The following is a 17,162-nucleotide window of genomic DNA, read 5'->3' on the forward strand; positions in this document are numbered from 1 at the left end:
TGGGTGAAGCAGCTTTTTTTCTGAGGGTGTTGGTGAGGTTGAAATGCGTCGGTATGTAATGTTTGGGGAAAATCCTTCTGAGTTTCTCAGACAAACCAGCCACATAAGGGACTGCCACATTTTCCACGCAGTTTCTATCCTCAGGCTCGGTTTTTTGATTTTGGATTTGACAAAGGCCCAGTTGGGATAGCCACAGTTAGAAAGAGCCTCCTTGATGTGTGTCTGCTCTTCTGTCCTCTGTTGTCGGTGGTCGGGATCTTCTATGCTCTGTCCGAGGGTTCTGACGACCCCTAGCTTGTGTTCTAGTGGATGATGGGAGTCACAGAGCAGACACTGGCCTCTGTGGGTAGGTTTTCTGTAGACCTCAATATTGCAGTCCAAAAACGGCAATGCTTTCTTTGTGTTTGAAGTTTTCCCGGGTGATTTTTGTCCACAGAGTTGATATGTTCAGGGAACAAATCTGCTAGGCAGGTTTTGATCTTAACCCATGCATTGTCAACATACTACCTGAACCAGTGGCTGGGCTGAGTTCCCCTAAAGGAGTCAGTACTTTTCTTTCCGCTTCTTCCATGGACATGTTGGCCACAATGGGGGAGAACGGTGAGCCCATGGTACAACCATGTTTTTGCTTATAGAAACATTTGTTGAATTGGAAGCAAGTGGTGCTCAGGTAAAGCTGAAGTACAGTAGATTGCATACCTGGTCTGGAGTTAGGTTGAAATACTTATTTCTCCTGCTAGGCGGTGTTTGTTGTACCGCATTTCGCGTTAGAACATTTTGTGGTTCTATGCACTCCCATAAACGATTAATACATTACAAAAGGAGAAGTAGTTACGTTAGGCAGAATAATATTAGTGGTGGAAATTTAGGCTCTTTTAAGGGAGCTGGTTGTTTCGGCTCGGTTCAATAAAAAGAGCCGGCTCTTTCGGCTCCCAAATGGCTCCTCAGATTTCTTGGTTGCGTAATTGATTTATTACTAAATTACATGTAAAATGTAAAAACACAATTCTATGAAATGTTTTATTTACATGGCTTTATTTATATGCTTAACATGGAACAGAATTGCTACAAAAAAAACATATCAAGTGCAAAAACCAAAACCCATCTCAAATGGACGAAAAGAACCGATCCGATTGTGTCTATTACTTGTAAATGTCCACCAATTTACAATATGCAATCAGACATAAAGACAATGGATAAATGGCAAGCAAACCAAGCCTCTCAAATGCTGTGACTATCATGAAGGATAAAGATGGTATCTTTGAACTTGTGAAAGGATTTACTAGTGCGGTGGTCACCAACCTTTTTGAGGCCAAGATCCCTGGTCTCGGCCGTGAACCTGCGCAAGATTTACCCCCTCCAAAACAAGGATATATATATATATATATATATATATATATATATATGACAAATGACTAATATAAACATGACAAATTGGTATAGTCTGACTTAAAATGTTTTCTTGGGTTTAGACAACACTGCCATCTACTGGTGATGTTTGTTTATGGCATACATACAGTGTCCTCCATTCCTATTGGTCACTTGAATGATGACACATTTGTGCCTGTGGACCAATAGGAAGTGGTCGAGGAATCTCGCGTCTATGGGACAGGAGGATGAGGAGGATGACGATGATGGGATGCTATTGGGATGCTAAGATGAATTCCACACAATAAGAAATACAGATGGAGCATAGGTCCATCGTGTTCTGCGTTCCATGGCGTGAGTATGACCTCTATTGCTATTTAGATTTGACAAACATGTCCAGCAGATGTCACTCATTCACCACTTTAATGGAGCACAGTGGTGCAGCTTGGCAGTTGGAAGGCTAATGAATCAAGAGGCAGAGGAGGAAGTTCTCATGTCTTTACAAGGTGTCACACATACATGCATATATTATACAATTATATCACTCAACAACATAATATACATACATGTTTCTTCTTTTTCAGTTCATATATTAATTTCAATAAATGTTTATCCATATTGACATACATGCAGTGTATTGCATACATACATACGTACATATATATTATTATTTTTACTTTTTAAAATAATGTGATTGTAATTAGTTATTAAATCAGTAAGTATAGTATTCAATTTATTATGAATTAATTATTCAAGGAAACTTTTTTAGACTGTCCAGATATCATCCAGATATTAGTGACACAGGAATTCTGAAAGAAATAATGCAGGTTATTAACAGCTGCCAAACAAGAGATATAAATTAAGATTCATTTGCCAGAATAAACTATAAAATAAAATAATACATTATTTATAAGATATTACCTACAGCCACAAAAAGAAAATCTGCCTGTAAAACAATTAAAAAATATCTAAAAACACTAGCATTTAAACAAATAAAAAGCACACTCATGGATAAAATATACATGCATTACAGTGTTAAATGTGCAAATGCTAACTAACCGTCTAACCGTCGCTACAGCAGCTTCATTCTACCACGGTTTTTCAAAAATATATTCATAAATAAACCATGCTTTTTGTGGTTGAATACGGCCTATTATTCGTTTAAAAAAAAAAAGTAAATTAAGGAGATTTTATGCACTTTTTATGCCTAAATTGAACATTTTGGAAATGACTAAAATACAAATATAAGGCATTCAGAAGACGCATTCAAAGATGTTGATTATCTGTGGTATTCTACGCTGGTCACTAGGTGTCAGTAATGTTACTGTAATGTTGAGTGAGGCACACAAGCACCAGACTTGATCGCCTGAACAACAGGCTTTTATTGCAGGTTTGAATGATCTCACAGCAGGCACAATAATAATAACAGAATGATCATAATATTAACATGGGCTACTGTTGTGGCTGAAATCCATGACAAACTAAAACTCAACTATTAATCCCCGACATCACTTCCTTTTCCCCACACGTCCAGAACACATTTATTGACGACCACTAGCATGAGCACAAGAGCATGAGTCTTATTTATGTCTTGAATTATATTATTTTCTCTTATGTTTTCTATATTGGGTAATAGGAGTGTAAAGGTGAATTTAAGGGTGTTATTTCATGTCTAGAGGGGCTCTAATCATGTTAAAAACTGCATTTAGAAGGTTGTAAACAGGTTTTCTATGCTTTAACTACGAAAATAATGGAATTAATCGAAATTAATTTCATTTGTAGTGAATAACAATATTTGACAAAATCGACAATGTTTTTCAATTTCGACTGATTTTTGGTCAATACCTCCATCAACTAGAGAAGTTAATTTGTGGAATTTGCGTGAATGCTGAAGAGCTGAATTTGAACAGAGATGCTGTATGGAAAAAGTTGAATTATGGGGAAAGTGGGAATTTTTAGGCTGTGGAAAATTGTTACCCTGAACGTTTTGAAGTTGGAATAATTTGAATGGGTTGAGAAATATGGACACTAGGGATGCTTCGATCCAAATCGCCTGATTTCCGTGAAAAAGCATGTGGTCGACATATGTCGATAAATGCCTTTCAACGGCCATCACAAAAGCCGAGCACCTGTGGCTTGTACTATTGCAGCATGCAGCCTGTAGCGAGCGCCTCCCGCCCACTCTCCTTTCTTTCACACTGTGCAGGTGTGCCAAACCCAAAACAATCATGTCTGCCGTGTGGGACTCACCTGTCGTTTGTGAGTGATATCAATTTTGCACCTTGCAAAACATGCCACAAAAAATACCTTGCCGGGGTAGAATGTTAAAAACCTTTAATTTAACACGGCATTTGAAGAACAAACACTTGATGGAGTACGGTGAGTTTCCAAGGATCACGATGTGGTCATCAGTCAAACAGCAGCTAATGTAGCCAACGCTGGGCACTCACCCGTATGTGTGTGACAGTCAAAAGTCTAAAGCAAATAACCCCCCAAAAAATAACTGAATTCATCGGACTAGATGACCAGCGGTGGAAGACACCGCGCACTTGGAGCCCCGCTAAATGATACCTGGAAGTCCTGCTAGAACGCCATCAAACTATGTACTCTCACATCCAAACTCTCCTTAAAGAAGGCGTCTCATCCTCTGTAAGTTTCACCAGTGATATATGTTCTCTTGAAGAAGTAAGTCAAATATGTTTTTGGTTAAATGAAGGTGATTTTATGGTTCCCTTTTTCATATCATATAGCCAATAGTGAATTAAAAAATGTACACTTAATCTATCTTATCTGTATTGGCTGATTTCAATCATGGATGATCGGTATCGGATTCGGCAGCATGAAACCCTGATCGGAGCATCCCTAATGGACACAATGGCGTTCATGTCAATGTGAATTTTGGGGCTAGAAAATATGAACTTGAAACCTTGAATTTGAAAACGGGGAATTTTTGGAATGTGGAAAGTTGATAACAGTGAATGTTTTGAATGAGCTGATTACTTTTATGCTGGCAAGGGCTGAGAAATGTTGAAGTGGTAAGAATGCCTAATATCGTGGGAAATTTGTGTTGGAAAATGTGGAAGTTTTGGAAAAGTGGGAATTTATGGGATGTGGACTATTTCATATTGGGATGGTTTGAATGGGTTGAGGAACATGTAAGTTGCAAAAACTGTCCGTTCATTTTCAATGGGAACATTTCTGCAATGTGTCAACAGATATGTCACATGTTTGGAATGAGCTGAACACTTTGGTGATGGAATGCTTTGAATAGGTTGACAAAAGTGTAGCAAAGTACAGTTCTTTAAAGTAAACATGCTAAATACCTGAAAAAAATGATAATTTGGGTGATGGCTGCGAATGTGATCAATCACCTTTCACCTTCAGCAGCTGGCAGCAGACCAAAGGTCAAAGTGTGATGGATTTATGCTGCCTCTCACTGGTCAGCTCTGGTATTACATCAGGTCATATTTGCTCAAGGAAGGCTTTTTTTGTGGCTGTGTTAAGTGTGTTTTGTGCTGTGTTGGTCAATTTGATGATTTTTAACTTATTTCTAGAGTTCAACACCGTCACATGAACTCTGTCATAACTTGTGTTTGAGTGAACTTTCATTGCGTTTGATGTGAATACTTAAACATTTGAACGTTCATGGTAAAAAGGGCAGCAAGCGTCTCCAATGTGCCAGAGCTCAGGGTTTTCAAAGTCTAACACATGTTTATTTTTTTGATTGTCATGTATCGGGTCTCTCGCAGGTGAAAAAAATCCGAGCAGATTCTTGACACGAGCAACAGACCCGAACATTGTAAGATGTCCATCCATCCATATTCTATACCGCTTCTCCTCATAAGGGTCGCGGGGGCATGCTGGAGCCTATCCCAGCTGACTTCGGGCGACAGGCGGGGTACACCCTGGACTGGTTGCCAGCCCATCGCAGGGCACCTATAGACAAACAACCATTCACACTCACATTCATCCCTATGGACAATTTAGAGTCGCCCATTAACCTCACCTGCATGTTTTTGGAATGTGGGAGGAAGCCGGAGTACCCGGAGAAAACCCACGCGCGGAGAACATGCAAACTCCACACAGAAATGCCCAAGGGAGAATCGAACCCAGGTCTTCCCGATCTCCAGGTTGTTACTGTGTTGGCCGAAATGCTAACCACTAGCCCACCGTGCGGCCCGTTGTAAGATGTCTTTCAAAATAAAAAAGGTACATTATGATTAGAATATTGCATTTATAAATCAGATGGCGTTTTCTAAGTCAAACTGGTGTGAATACAAAGGCCTCCCTCGGAAGAAGCAAATGAATTCTGTTGTGTTTTGTACTGTTTTTAGCAACACAAATGAGCTGCAGCTCCAGATTTTCTGAGCTGGTCAATATGACGTGTCCAGACGATTCCAGGGGCAGCAGAGGGACAGTTCGCTCCTTCACTGTAGCAGATATCCATTTGTGATGACCTCTGTCATCTCTAGCGAGTACAGTCTCTCCCATCTCCAGCTCCCGAATCATGCAACATGCATCAACAACCACTAGGAAAGTTGTATCCACAGCAAAATCAATGTGAATGTGAGTGCTGAATGATTTGCATAAGTGGGGGAGGTGTTCAATCAGGTGAATACACCGCCTGTTATCAATGTTAACAATGCAGTGAAGGATGTGTAGAATTACTAAAATTGAAATTTGTTCACACATTTCTCAATATATCTCTGTTACGAAGGAGTATATTTCCACCACATGCACACTAGAAACACAGTACAGTAGACGCCCCTACAACGTAAATAATCCGTTCCGAGAACGTTTACGTTATAGGGTTTTTATGTTATATGAAGCGTAAAATACATGTAAATAGCCTAATCCGTTCCAAGATCTTCCCAAACTCACACCTTTGGCACTTCAAAATATTCAAAGTCCACCAAATATGGTGGGAAAATATATGAAAACGTTAGCATAAACATAGTAGCATAAACATTAGCATAAACATTAGCAACATTCCAATATAAAATAAGGTAATAAATAAGATTACTATAAATTAATAAAACGGAATAACAAAAACAATCAACTAGTTTAAGGGCGACTATGATGAGGAAGGGAGGTTGAAGGGAGAAGCCTGTCTCTCACACAAACTCACGTACGCACTATATAAGTCAGCCAATGAGATGAGAGCATAGGCGGTGCCCCGATAATCAGCCAATGAGATGAGAGCATAGGCTTGTACCCTGATAATCAGCCAATGAGAGCGTCAGAAGGCGTCACCAAGTGTACTCTGTTAGTCATGGAAAATGTTTCCCTCTCTCTGTCGCGCGAGCTCTTCAAATCGAATTTCTGAACTTGCACCGTCTTGACGTTTTACGCTATATGGAATTTCTTACGTAATACGATGCAAAAACTTTACAAAAAGTCTTTACGTTCAGTGGAATTGATGTAAAAGGAGGTTTACGTTATGCAAGGTACTGTGGTGGACACTAGGGGGCATGTGTCTCACCCAGTCGGGAGTCGACTGGGGGCGTGGTTAGAGTCCAGGTTTGGGCGCGCAAGTGTTAGCGCTATAAAGGAGATGTTCATTCTTTGTCAGGTTTTGTAGTGTGCAGTTGGAGAATAAAGCTCCGCATGAGACCCAACCATGAGTCTTCCTTGCAACTGCCACAGTACTACTGTAGTGTGGAAAAAAAGCTATTGCAGCTTGAGTCTTCTTATTACACTTATGCCGTCCTTCCACATCTATTATGTGCCCACGATATGCAACACTCGCCCTGAAAACCCTCATCGACTTGTCATGCCGATGTTGTCCAGAGTCTTTACCTGAGACTTGAGATTAAAGACTTGAGACTTGCCAGTGGCTTCTGATGCAGTAGGTAAATTTGGTAACCACGTCAAAGCGCTTTGAGTACCTTGAAGGTACAAAAGTAAAAGTCCATTGACCATTTGTGCTATCTTTAGCAACACAAATCAATGGACGAGTCAGCAGATGCGTTTTAGTCGTCTTTTCTTTTACGAAAGCGCTTCTGGTGCAACAATACAAGACAAAGTCAAATGACCAATTATGTCATCAATCTTTTCAGCACACACAACAAAATAAAGTAGTCTGTTGAAAACACAACAACTTCAATGAAGTACACTGTTTCCTTTACGAGAGCAAATACTGTCAGATGGTACTTCCTGAGTGGTAAGCAGTGTTTGGCCAGTGCACATGACTGACAATTCATTATCTGACACCTCCTTTTTTTTTTCTTTTTTTTTGCATTTGCATCTTTTCGTTTAGGTTTCAGAGAAAGAAAATTTACGAGACAATTTGCTTTGCTGTTTTAAAAAGTGCTTCATATTATGGATTATTTGTACTTTATTAAGTGCAGGCCACTTTATGCTGGACTAACTGTTGGTTTCTGTGTCCCCAAGTAGTGTTATAAAATGACTGAATATTTCAGTTTATCAATAACAGAAAGCTAATCAGATGTAACTTCTGTCCAAATGAACCCATTGAAAGACTTTAAATGTGTTCTATTGTGTGCTGTACAGCTTTATGCTTAAGTTAAACTCATCAAATCCATAAGCGACATATAGAAAACATTTTGGAGTAGTTGCCATGTGACAGTCATGTGACTATTCCAGGATATGGCTTCCCCACAATGGCAGTGTGTCAGGTAAGCTAGCTCATTGCCGAAAGCTCATTTTTTGCCGTAAAACTTCATTTTAAATCCATTTAACAACTGTAATACTTTAATAGGGTGTCAAATATTACAATTCAACTCTTCCTCTTCCTTCAGTGAATTCATAGAAAATAATCTAGGAAAACATTACTATCAGGTTTTTCAGCCTGTAGCTTTTAGCCTTCATATCATTTTTTTAAATTTTAAATGTATTTTAAATGGCTTCTCTGTGCTATATTTGGCTTTAAATGGATTCTAACTTGGATGAATTTTCATACATGCGTTATTAGTACAGTACAGAATTGCTGCATCGTTCAAGCATTTTTTCTGCTTATCTCTAACATATTAGAATATTATACCAGAAAATGTTACAGTTCTAATATTTCCACCATATACAGTTACTTTGTTTTGCTTTTATTACATTTGCTGTCACAGAAACAGAATAAGAATCAATAATGTGTGCAACAAAACAAGAAATTTACCTTGGTACTGATAATACAAAATAAAAGCACTGAATATAGTAACTGTTGTCTTCTGCATTGCATGTTGTTGTGTGCGGCCGTTTTGTTCTCATCAGAAAAAGGGAAGTTAGGGCATCTAGTTGCCAAAGACGTCTCAGAATCAGGAAGCTTGAAAACGCCACCAAGCTCCATCAAAGGCCTTCATGTTTCAACGGCAAATGTTTGTCAGTTAGCAGCGGAATGCGAGCCGTCGACCACGTTGCTCACGGTGCTGACATGATTCTCATTCTCCTTCCAGTCCCTCAACAGACAGTAAGTGTCCTTTCTTTCCGCCATGGTAAGCCCATCACTGTTTTTTCATCTGTGAGTTTTGCCTTTGAAGCTATTACAATGAAACAACAGAAAATGAATAACTCTATCACCATGGTAACACCAAGAAAAATGACCGGAAAGTGATTATTTGTTATTACCTTTAATTACAGGCTTTACAAGATTTTCCAGCTTTTTTTCTTTTAGTTAATCTCTTTCAAAAAAAGTCATGTTTTTACTTCCTTTTGCAAATGTTGCGAGTTGTGCAATAGCATGTGTAATATTTCAACTCAAAAGAAAACATTGTAGAGCATTTCCAGCAACATAAGTGATTGGCTTAAAGTCGTGCAAACTTACCTACAAATACTTGCTGGTGTGTAGAAGTGACCAAACTGACCTACTACAAAGTGTTTCAGGATAAACAACAATGAGATTGGATGCCATAATTTGGTTCAAGTTCTGGTTTAATTTATTTCGAACATGCATACTGTACAGTATACATTGAATGCCTCATGTTCCAAGTCGCAGTTCCACATGTTCGAAAAGGAGTAAGAAGAAGCACAGCTTAATTTGATTTTAATTTGTGACAAGAAAAAATCTTGCAAATACTTGCTGGTGAGCTGCAGTGACAAAACTGTATTACTGCAAAGTGTTGCAGGATAACGAAAAACAAGATTGGCTCTCATAAGTTGGGAATTTCAATTTGTGACACGGAAAAACCTTACAAATACTTGCTGGTGTGCTGATTTTTCCAGGTAAGATCAATTGAGAACAGCTTCTCATTTACAATGATGACCTGGCAAGAGCCCCAGCAGAAGTAAAAACAAAACAAAAACAGTCCACATGAATCCAAAACGTAACCATACAATGAGGAAGAGACGATGAAGGCAAGAAAAACCAACAAACCGATGAACAAGTGCTCGTGTTTTTCAAAACCAGAAGGAATCAACACTTGCACCAGTCAGCTAGGGACCGTTTTAGTTTCTGTTTCAACATATGGAGTACCGCTAATAGAAGAGCTGAAAGTTTTACGACGTGTTGAAGGGAGTTTTAGACACTTGTGACAAGTGACACTGTTTTTTTCTGATGAAATAATGTAAAGACTTCTCAATGGAAGTGAGGCAGAGTTGAAGGGTGGATGCGGCAGAGTGGAGTGAACAGCCACATGAATAGATGATGGTATCATCGGAGTGAAGATGTATCTTAGGGCTATAGGGCTATATATATAGGGCACATATATATGTGGAATATCGATATACAATATAGAACTCGATATTTCTTCCACAAAGTGAGTTTAGACAAAAGTCAAATCCAAATATGCATGTGAAGTTGTTTTCCTAAAAAGTAAATGTTATAGAAAAATAGCTGCTGGAACAAAATAGTACATTCGCTTATTAAAGTAAATATGGAGAAGGTAAAATCTAATCTTAATCAGTCTTAATCAGGCTGCACTCACGGTAGTCTCTCTGCAGCCAGGTTAGCGCCGCTAGCTCTTCCTTTTCACGTTCCCCATGATGACAGACGGTAAACATGGTTTATGCCGTCTTTATACAGCAACCTTTATACTGTCTTTTACGCTGTTCATCAAATCCAGTCTATATCGATATGAACGATATGCTTGTTTTTGATATCGTGCTTAAAAGAAATACCGATATTTTAAAAATATCGATATATCGCCCACCCTAGTGTATCTGCGAGGCACTGATAGCCTTGGCCACATCATTGGCTGCTAAGTTTGTTGAGCTGAGTTTTATGAAATCATTCATGACATATGATGCTCTCTGACTGCTCGTTTGTTTTCCGCATTTGTCCATTGAAGTGGTGGTGGTTTGGATTGTCTTCTGTTTTTCTGAAATAGGTTTGGTTGAGCTTTTAGCTGACGTTTTTCACAACAAAAAAACAACAAAAAACAAGTGATATCCACCAACAATATCGATAATTCATCTTAGACCTCTAGTCGTGTCATGTGACCCCATTGCTGTGTTATGCGCTTCCCTTTTTCACCACACATTTAATGGGTTGTGTTATTTTTTTAAAAATCTCTGTTATTTTAGGCATTGTGGTAGCTGCACCGTGTGAGTGGACCCTTTAAAGGCAGCCGCCATCCTCAGGCCAAGATGGCTGACAGAGTGAACAGGCTACCATTTTTCTATGGCAACATTGCCAGAGAAGAGGCAGAAGGTTATCTGCAGCAGATGGGAAGTGGCGCGTATTTGCTACGGCAAAGTCGCAACCACCTTGGAGGCTTTGCCCTCTCGGTGTTGCATTCGGGCCGCTGCTACCACTACACCATTGAGAGGGAGTCGGATGAAACGTACGCCATTGATGGCGGGAAGAGCCACAGCAGCCCGATGGAGCTGATTGACTACCACTCGCAAGAGATGGACGGCCTCGTGTGTCGCTTGTTGAAGCCCTGCAACCGGCCCAAGAACATGCAGCCCAAGGTGGGGCCCTTTGAGGACCTGAAGGAAAAACTGATCCAGGAGTATGTCAAGCAGACCTGGAATCTACAGGTTGGTTTCACACGTACACTTAACAATACCAAGTATTTTTATCTTTCACATACATGACAAAAATAATGATATCTATGCTGACTATTTTGATGTGATATTTTTTACAATGTTAGACCAATTTACCAATAATGAGCTATTGCTCTTATTGGTCAATTTTATTTTTTTATTTGTATTTGTTTGTTTGTAGTTATTTTTTATTCTTATTCGATATTTATTACATTATTCTTGTAAGGTAATACTTATGTATTTATTTATTTATTTATTTTACTTTTTCAAAAAACTTAATTATCTTTCATTCATTCATTAGAATTTGTTTTATTTTATATTTGTTTATTTATTAATTTCTTTTTTAAAATTTAGCTCTTATTTATTTACTTATTTCTTAAATTCTTGTGAACACCTTTTTCTTCTTTCTATTTTCTTTTCTTACATCGCAACATAAGTTAACTATCTAGTGCACTGTTATGAATGGAATATTTTCCTTCTGCTGTCAATAAGCCGTCAACATGCCTTATTCAAAGCAGAAGGAAAATATTCCATTCCTAACAGTTTTCTATTCTTTTCTCTCCATATTAGAGGTAAAATTGATTTATTGTGCAAGGGTAAACATGTGATGTTCCGTAATGTAACTTTGTTAAACATGTCTGAAACAAATAAAACCATTCCCAATTTGCTTAGCTTAAGTAAACTAAACTGTACTAAAATCTGAGCTATACCGTATTTCTTAAACTTAAAATCTGGTAACAAAGCAGAAAACACAACAGTGTTTTGGCAACTTTTAAAATGTCCTGTTGCCGATGATTTACGTTATTTGAAGTAATATAGCTCAGATTTTAGCATACATTTCTTAAGACAAGCAAAAGGCAAGTATGAAAAAATCTCTTCTTTGACCTTGTTGATAAATGTTAAATCTTAAATATCAGTTTTTACAGTGTTGATATTAACAAATGAATTTCAGATGTAGAAGGCCTCAATAATCTAAGGTGGTGATTCCAAACCAGGGGTACGCATACCCCTAGTGGTACGCGAGCAAATTGCAGGGGGTATGTGGAAACATTTAATTTCCTAGATGATAAGTAAATATTCTCGGGCATTTCATATTAAGCCAGACAAAATAATGGAACGTGTGCGCTACAACTAGTTTTCCCAGGGAGACAATAACTCAGATCAGGGTTTTATGATACCGATCATCCATGAGTGAAATCGGCCCATGCTAATACCGATCACATGGATTAACTGTAATTTTTTCAATTTCTTTGTGATGAGTGCTATTGGCCAGGGTTGCCATATAAGGGGGAAATGTAAGGAAAATTCCCAGGTCCCCTGATTGCCAGCCCAAAAAATAGGTAATTATCAAAAAATAAATAAATAAAAGGGAATGGGGCTTTGGGGGGGCCCAACGTGATTTCTTTTTCATGAGGCCCAGATTTCCTGACTGCATCTCTGGGATTTGCTATGTGATAAGAAAAAAGGAACCATAAAATCACTCATGAAATTTACAGAGGATGAGAGGCCTTCTTTAAGGAGACTTTGGATGTGAGAGTGCTTTGGTTGCGCCCGAGCCGGACTTCTAAGTAGCACGTAAGTGGGTTCCAAGTGAGAGTGCACTCGGTGAACCCGGTGTCTTTTACCGCTGACGAAGGTTGGTCATCTTGTCCAATTAATTCAGTCATTTTTCAGGTTATTTGCTTAGCCTTCTGACTGTCACACATACCGTACGGGCGAGTGTTGTCCATCGTTTTGGGTGCGTTCGCTGCCGTTTGACTGACGCTGCAACCTCAAAAGCTCACCATACTCCATCAAATGTTTGTTCTTCAAATGGCGTATTAAATTAAAGATTTTTAACATGCGAGATATTCTTCATGGCACGTTTTGCAGTATGCAAACTTTATGTCACAAATGGCAGGTTTTGGCTTTGGCACGCCTGCGCAGTGTCAAGGAAAGTGGGAGGGGGACGCTCTCCCAAGACGTTAGAGCAACACTGCACACAGGGATCGCGACAGGCTGCAGACGGAAATAGTCTGGGCCAGAGGCTTTTCAGATTGGCGTTGAAAGGCATTTATTGACATATGCCGATCACGTGCGTTTCCACGGACATTGGCTGATATTGATCAGTGGCCGATCGATCAGAGCATCCGTACTTATAACCCTCGTTGAACAGCTGTGTTCAGAGCAGCTGGTTTTGACATGCTAAATGTTTATATTGTGTCAAATGTGTTAAGGTTCTAGCTTAGTAGGGCAACATCTGTATAATAGTGTACAAGGTATTTGTAGTCAAACTTCGATTTTCGAACACCCTAGTTTTTGACAAAAACTTGTGTATTTTATTTCACCTATTGTACATTCCTGCTTTATTCATCCATTTGAATTTTACTTTACACAATACTGTTCATTGTGCGCAGAAACTGCTCTTTTATCCATTCTATTCACCATTTATAATGATTTCACATTGTTTTCTGCACGTAAAACTATAATTATTCTTTATGAAATGTAATTTTTGGTCATATTTATGGGTGCCTGGAATGGATTAATTGGGTTGACATTATTTCATATGGGAAGACTTGCTTCGTTTCATTTTTTCACCTGACCTTTTGAACAAATTAATAACAAAAGGGATGTACTGTATTTAAAAGGTTCAATATCATATGCTGTATGTTAGTGGTTCCCAAACTTTTTACAGTCACATACACCTTAAGACATTTGACCTGAAGCCATGTAGCCCCTGCTCCTGCACACTTAAAAACATAAACCTTTTTTTCTTAATTAACTTGAAATATTGAACATGACTAATTGGTTAATTACTTTTATAGTAATCCCTGTCAAAAATGTGTCACGTTGTGATAAAGTTTGACATGAGCACTGATACAGTACATAGATAAGTAATCATCCTACATATCTTTTATTCCAGTCCGATGTCGGCATCCATTCCTTTGAATGGGTTGAATTTGAGCTTCACTTTTTTTGTCCACTCACGATGGCTATGGTTTAAGTCTGCATATTAATTTAATAATAAAATTGAAGGGGAAAGTCTAACAGTCATGATAAAGTAGTCCAAAAATGCCAACGATAAAGCCTCATTTTCAGGGGAATCCCCACTCAGAGTGACATGTTTTCACCGCTGTGGATTGGAACACCAATATAAATGAAATCTTTAAGATGAAACACTCTTAATGCACAAATAATCATCAAACTTACTTATTTGTTCATATGGAGCATGAACAACTTCATGCTCTGTCTCTTTTCTGCTCCGTCTCCTTTCTGCTCCGCTCTCCTTGCGACGAGGCTTTCAGCAGCAATTGTAATTGTGAGTGTTAAGCGCTAATTGTTTTTCATTTTTATTCACGTACACCCTGTGACAACACGTGTACCCCTAGGGGTACGCTACCCCACTTTGGGGAACCTAGGCTGTATATGATTAAGAAATAATATAAATACATATTCTCCTCTTTTTGATTGATTTGGTCAGTTGTAATGTGTTTGGATTCATGTTTGGATTGGGTTAATGGATTAATGTATCTGGATGGCGTATCAATTCTTTGAGAAAAAAAAATTAAAACACATTTTTTTGACAAAAAATCAGAATTTGCGGGGGCATGAATGCTGAATCACAAACGGTGCTGGGATCCACTGTATTTAGTGTTTGGTCACCTGAATGCTAATACTTTGGCATGCTGTATCGAAAGCTATGAAATTAAAGGACCTACTGTATACAGTATAGCATATATAAGAGGATGGGGGGGCATGTTGATACATTTTGTACATTAAAGATGCTAACAGCAAACCAATGCATTCCAATATATGCTAAACTATCCGAACAAAACATCCATATCTTGGCTTTGTGTAATGTCTAATAATATATCTAATTAATAATTGATATATTTTATTTTTACAATATGCCGAGGCCCAATAAAAATAGTGCGGGCCAAAAATGGCCCCACTTTAGACAGCCCTGCTTTTTGGCGAATAGCAAGTGTTTGCTGCTGATATGATGGCTTTTGCTTTGGCGAGATAATAACTCAGACCTAAAAGTGCGGTTGAGTGACACTTTTGGCTCAGAGTATGCAACAGTGTGGGGGTTTCTTTTTCATCACATTCATGTTAGTGGACATTTGTCTGCACACAACCATTGTTAAGTGACAATAGTGCCGGCTGTATTGGGCAACATGTCACAGTGACACTGATAGGTGTACTATTAAGTGCTGAAAAGTGCGTAAACAGTCAATGAAGACAATAAGAAGTAGCACTGTAAACCTAGAGGACACCCCACATACATGCAGTATGTGATGAAGAAGGCACGCATTTGTGTTGTTAGCCAGCTCAAATGGATAAAGATGAATAAAGATGGTCGTACTTGCAGGGTACAGCTCTGGAACAAGCCATTATCAGCCAGAGGCCACATTTGGAGCATCTCATTGCAACCACGGCTCATGAACGGATGCCCTGGTTCCATGGGAAAATAACACGAGAGGACTCTGAGCCCAGGCTTCAAAATGGCCCCCGTACCAATGGAAAATTCCTGTGAGTACTTTGCTCATATATTTGTAATAATACAGTGTTTGCTGTCAATGTTGTGACAAAATTCAAAATTCATATTTATCCACAAGGAGCGCTAGAAAAGACGTTCACCCCCTTATAAAGAAATGAACAGTCTATCATTTTAATGGTGTAATGTATGTTATGCAGTTGGCCCTCGCCACACTGCGGCTTCACTCTATCACGGTTTTTCAAACATGTCATGCTGTTTTGTGGTTGAATACGGCTTATGAGTGAAAATATTCAGCATATTTAAGTACATTTTTAATAGGTTTTTTTGCCAAAATTAAGCATTTTCAAGCATAAAAATACTTCAATGAACTAAAATACAAATATAAGGCATTTAAAAGATGCAGTGATTATAATGATGAGGGTGGGACCTCGGCTGAACTAACCAATCACAGTGAGGTATATGGGTCTTGAGGGCGGGACCTCGGCCGGGCAGTACGTCCAACGCCTCACCGCCTTGACTCGTTCGCTCGCTCATTCATTCATTCCTCGGAGACAGGGCAGAGTCAGCCGCTTCACGGCTTCTCCTCTGCCCAGCTGAGTGGTTGGTTCACCGTGATTGGTTCGTTCAGCCGAGGTCCCGCCCTCGAGAGCCATATACCTCACCGTGATTGGTTCGTTCAGCTCCGCACACGACAAGTGTCATTCATATCAAACTTGCGGGCCACACGAATATTAATCTTTCATATTAAAAAGAGGGCCGCAAACAATCGTCCCTGGGGCTGCGAGTCTGAGACCCCTGGTGTAGGCTGCATACGCTACCACTCATGGATTTGTGACTCGCTAAGGCATTAATAAAGTTGATAGAAAATCAAAAAAAGTTGGTTCCATTCCCAGTGTCACAGTGCCCTCTACTGGTCAAGCTGCAAACTTACCTGCACATGCAAACACGACAGCCTCCATCTCCATCTCCCCTCGCCAAGAAGACAGTTCTGTCTCAAGGTATGTTGACGTATTACGACTTGTATGTGACTTACAAATAAAGTGTGTGAACGGACGTCAACGATCGCATAACTTATTGCCCGCGGATGCGGGACGTATGAATCTTATGTTGACATACGTGGAAAAGTTTTATGCATGCACAAAATTTTTGGACGGCTTAGACGTACTACGACATACGCCAGCGTATTGGCCAAATTTTTCATACGTTGGCGTAAGATGGCTAAATTGTCAAGGTGTGACAGGCGTTGGGCATAAATTGTGAACACCGGCAACACGCTACGCATTCAATGATATAAGTTGTCTGTAAGTTAGAGAAACGTTCTATATAAGTTACTAATACATCATGTTTACGTCGAACTCGTTATGAATACGCTATGTATACG

At 39.1% G+C, this 17,162-nt stretch overlaps 1 protein-coding gene across 3 annotated transcripts in view; it reads left to right on the plus strand.

Annotated features, from left to right (window-relative positions):
- Positions 1–1,578: 1,578 nt before the first annotated feature.
- Positions 1,579–17,162, plus strand: part of syk (spleen tyrosine kinase) — a 46,963-nt gene continuing 31,379 nt past the window's right edge. For 2 of the 3 annotated variants that reach the window (XM_054756487.1, XM_054756485.1), the window contains exons 1-3: positions 1,579–1,722; positions 10,837–11,295; positions 15,653–15,813. In XM_054756487.1, coding sequence (XP_054612462.1) covers positions 10,900–11,295; positions 15,653–15,813 — 557 coding nt within the window. In that variant the 5' untranslated portion in view covers positions 1,579–1,722; positions 10,837–10,899. Of the gene's footprint in view, positions 1,723–4,299; positions 8,786–10,836; positions 11,296–15,652; positions 15,814–17,162 lie in introns of those variants that run through there. The other variant, XM_054756486.1, reaches the window with a different exon arrangement.

Source organism: Dunckerocampus dactyliophorus, chromosome 17 (assembly GCF_027744805.1).
Source record: "Dunckerocampus dactyliophorus isolate RoL2022-P2 chromosome 17, RoL_Ddac_1.1, whole genome shotgun sequence".
Taxonomy (NCBI): Eukaryota; Metazoa; Chordata; class Actinopteri; order Syngnathiformes; family Syngnathidae; genus Dunckerocampus; species Dunckerocampus dactyliophorus.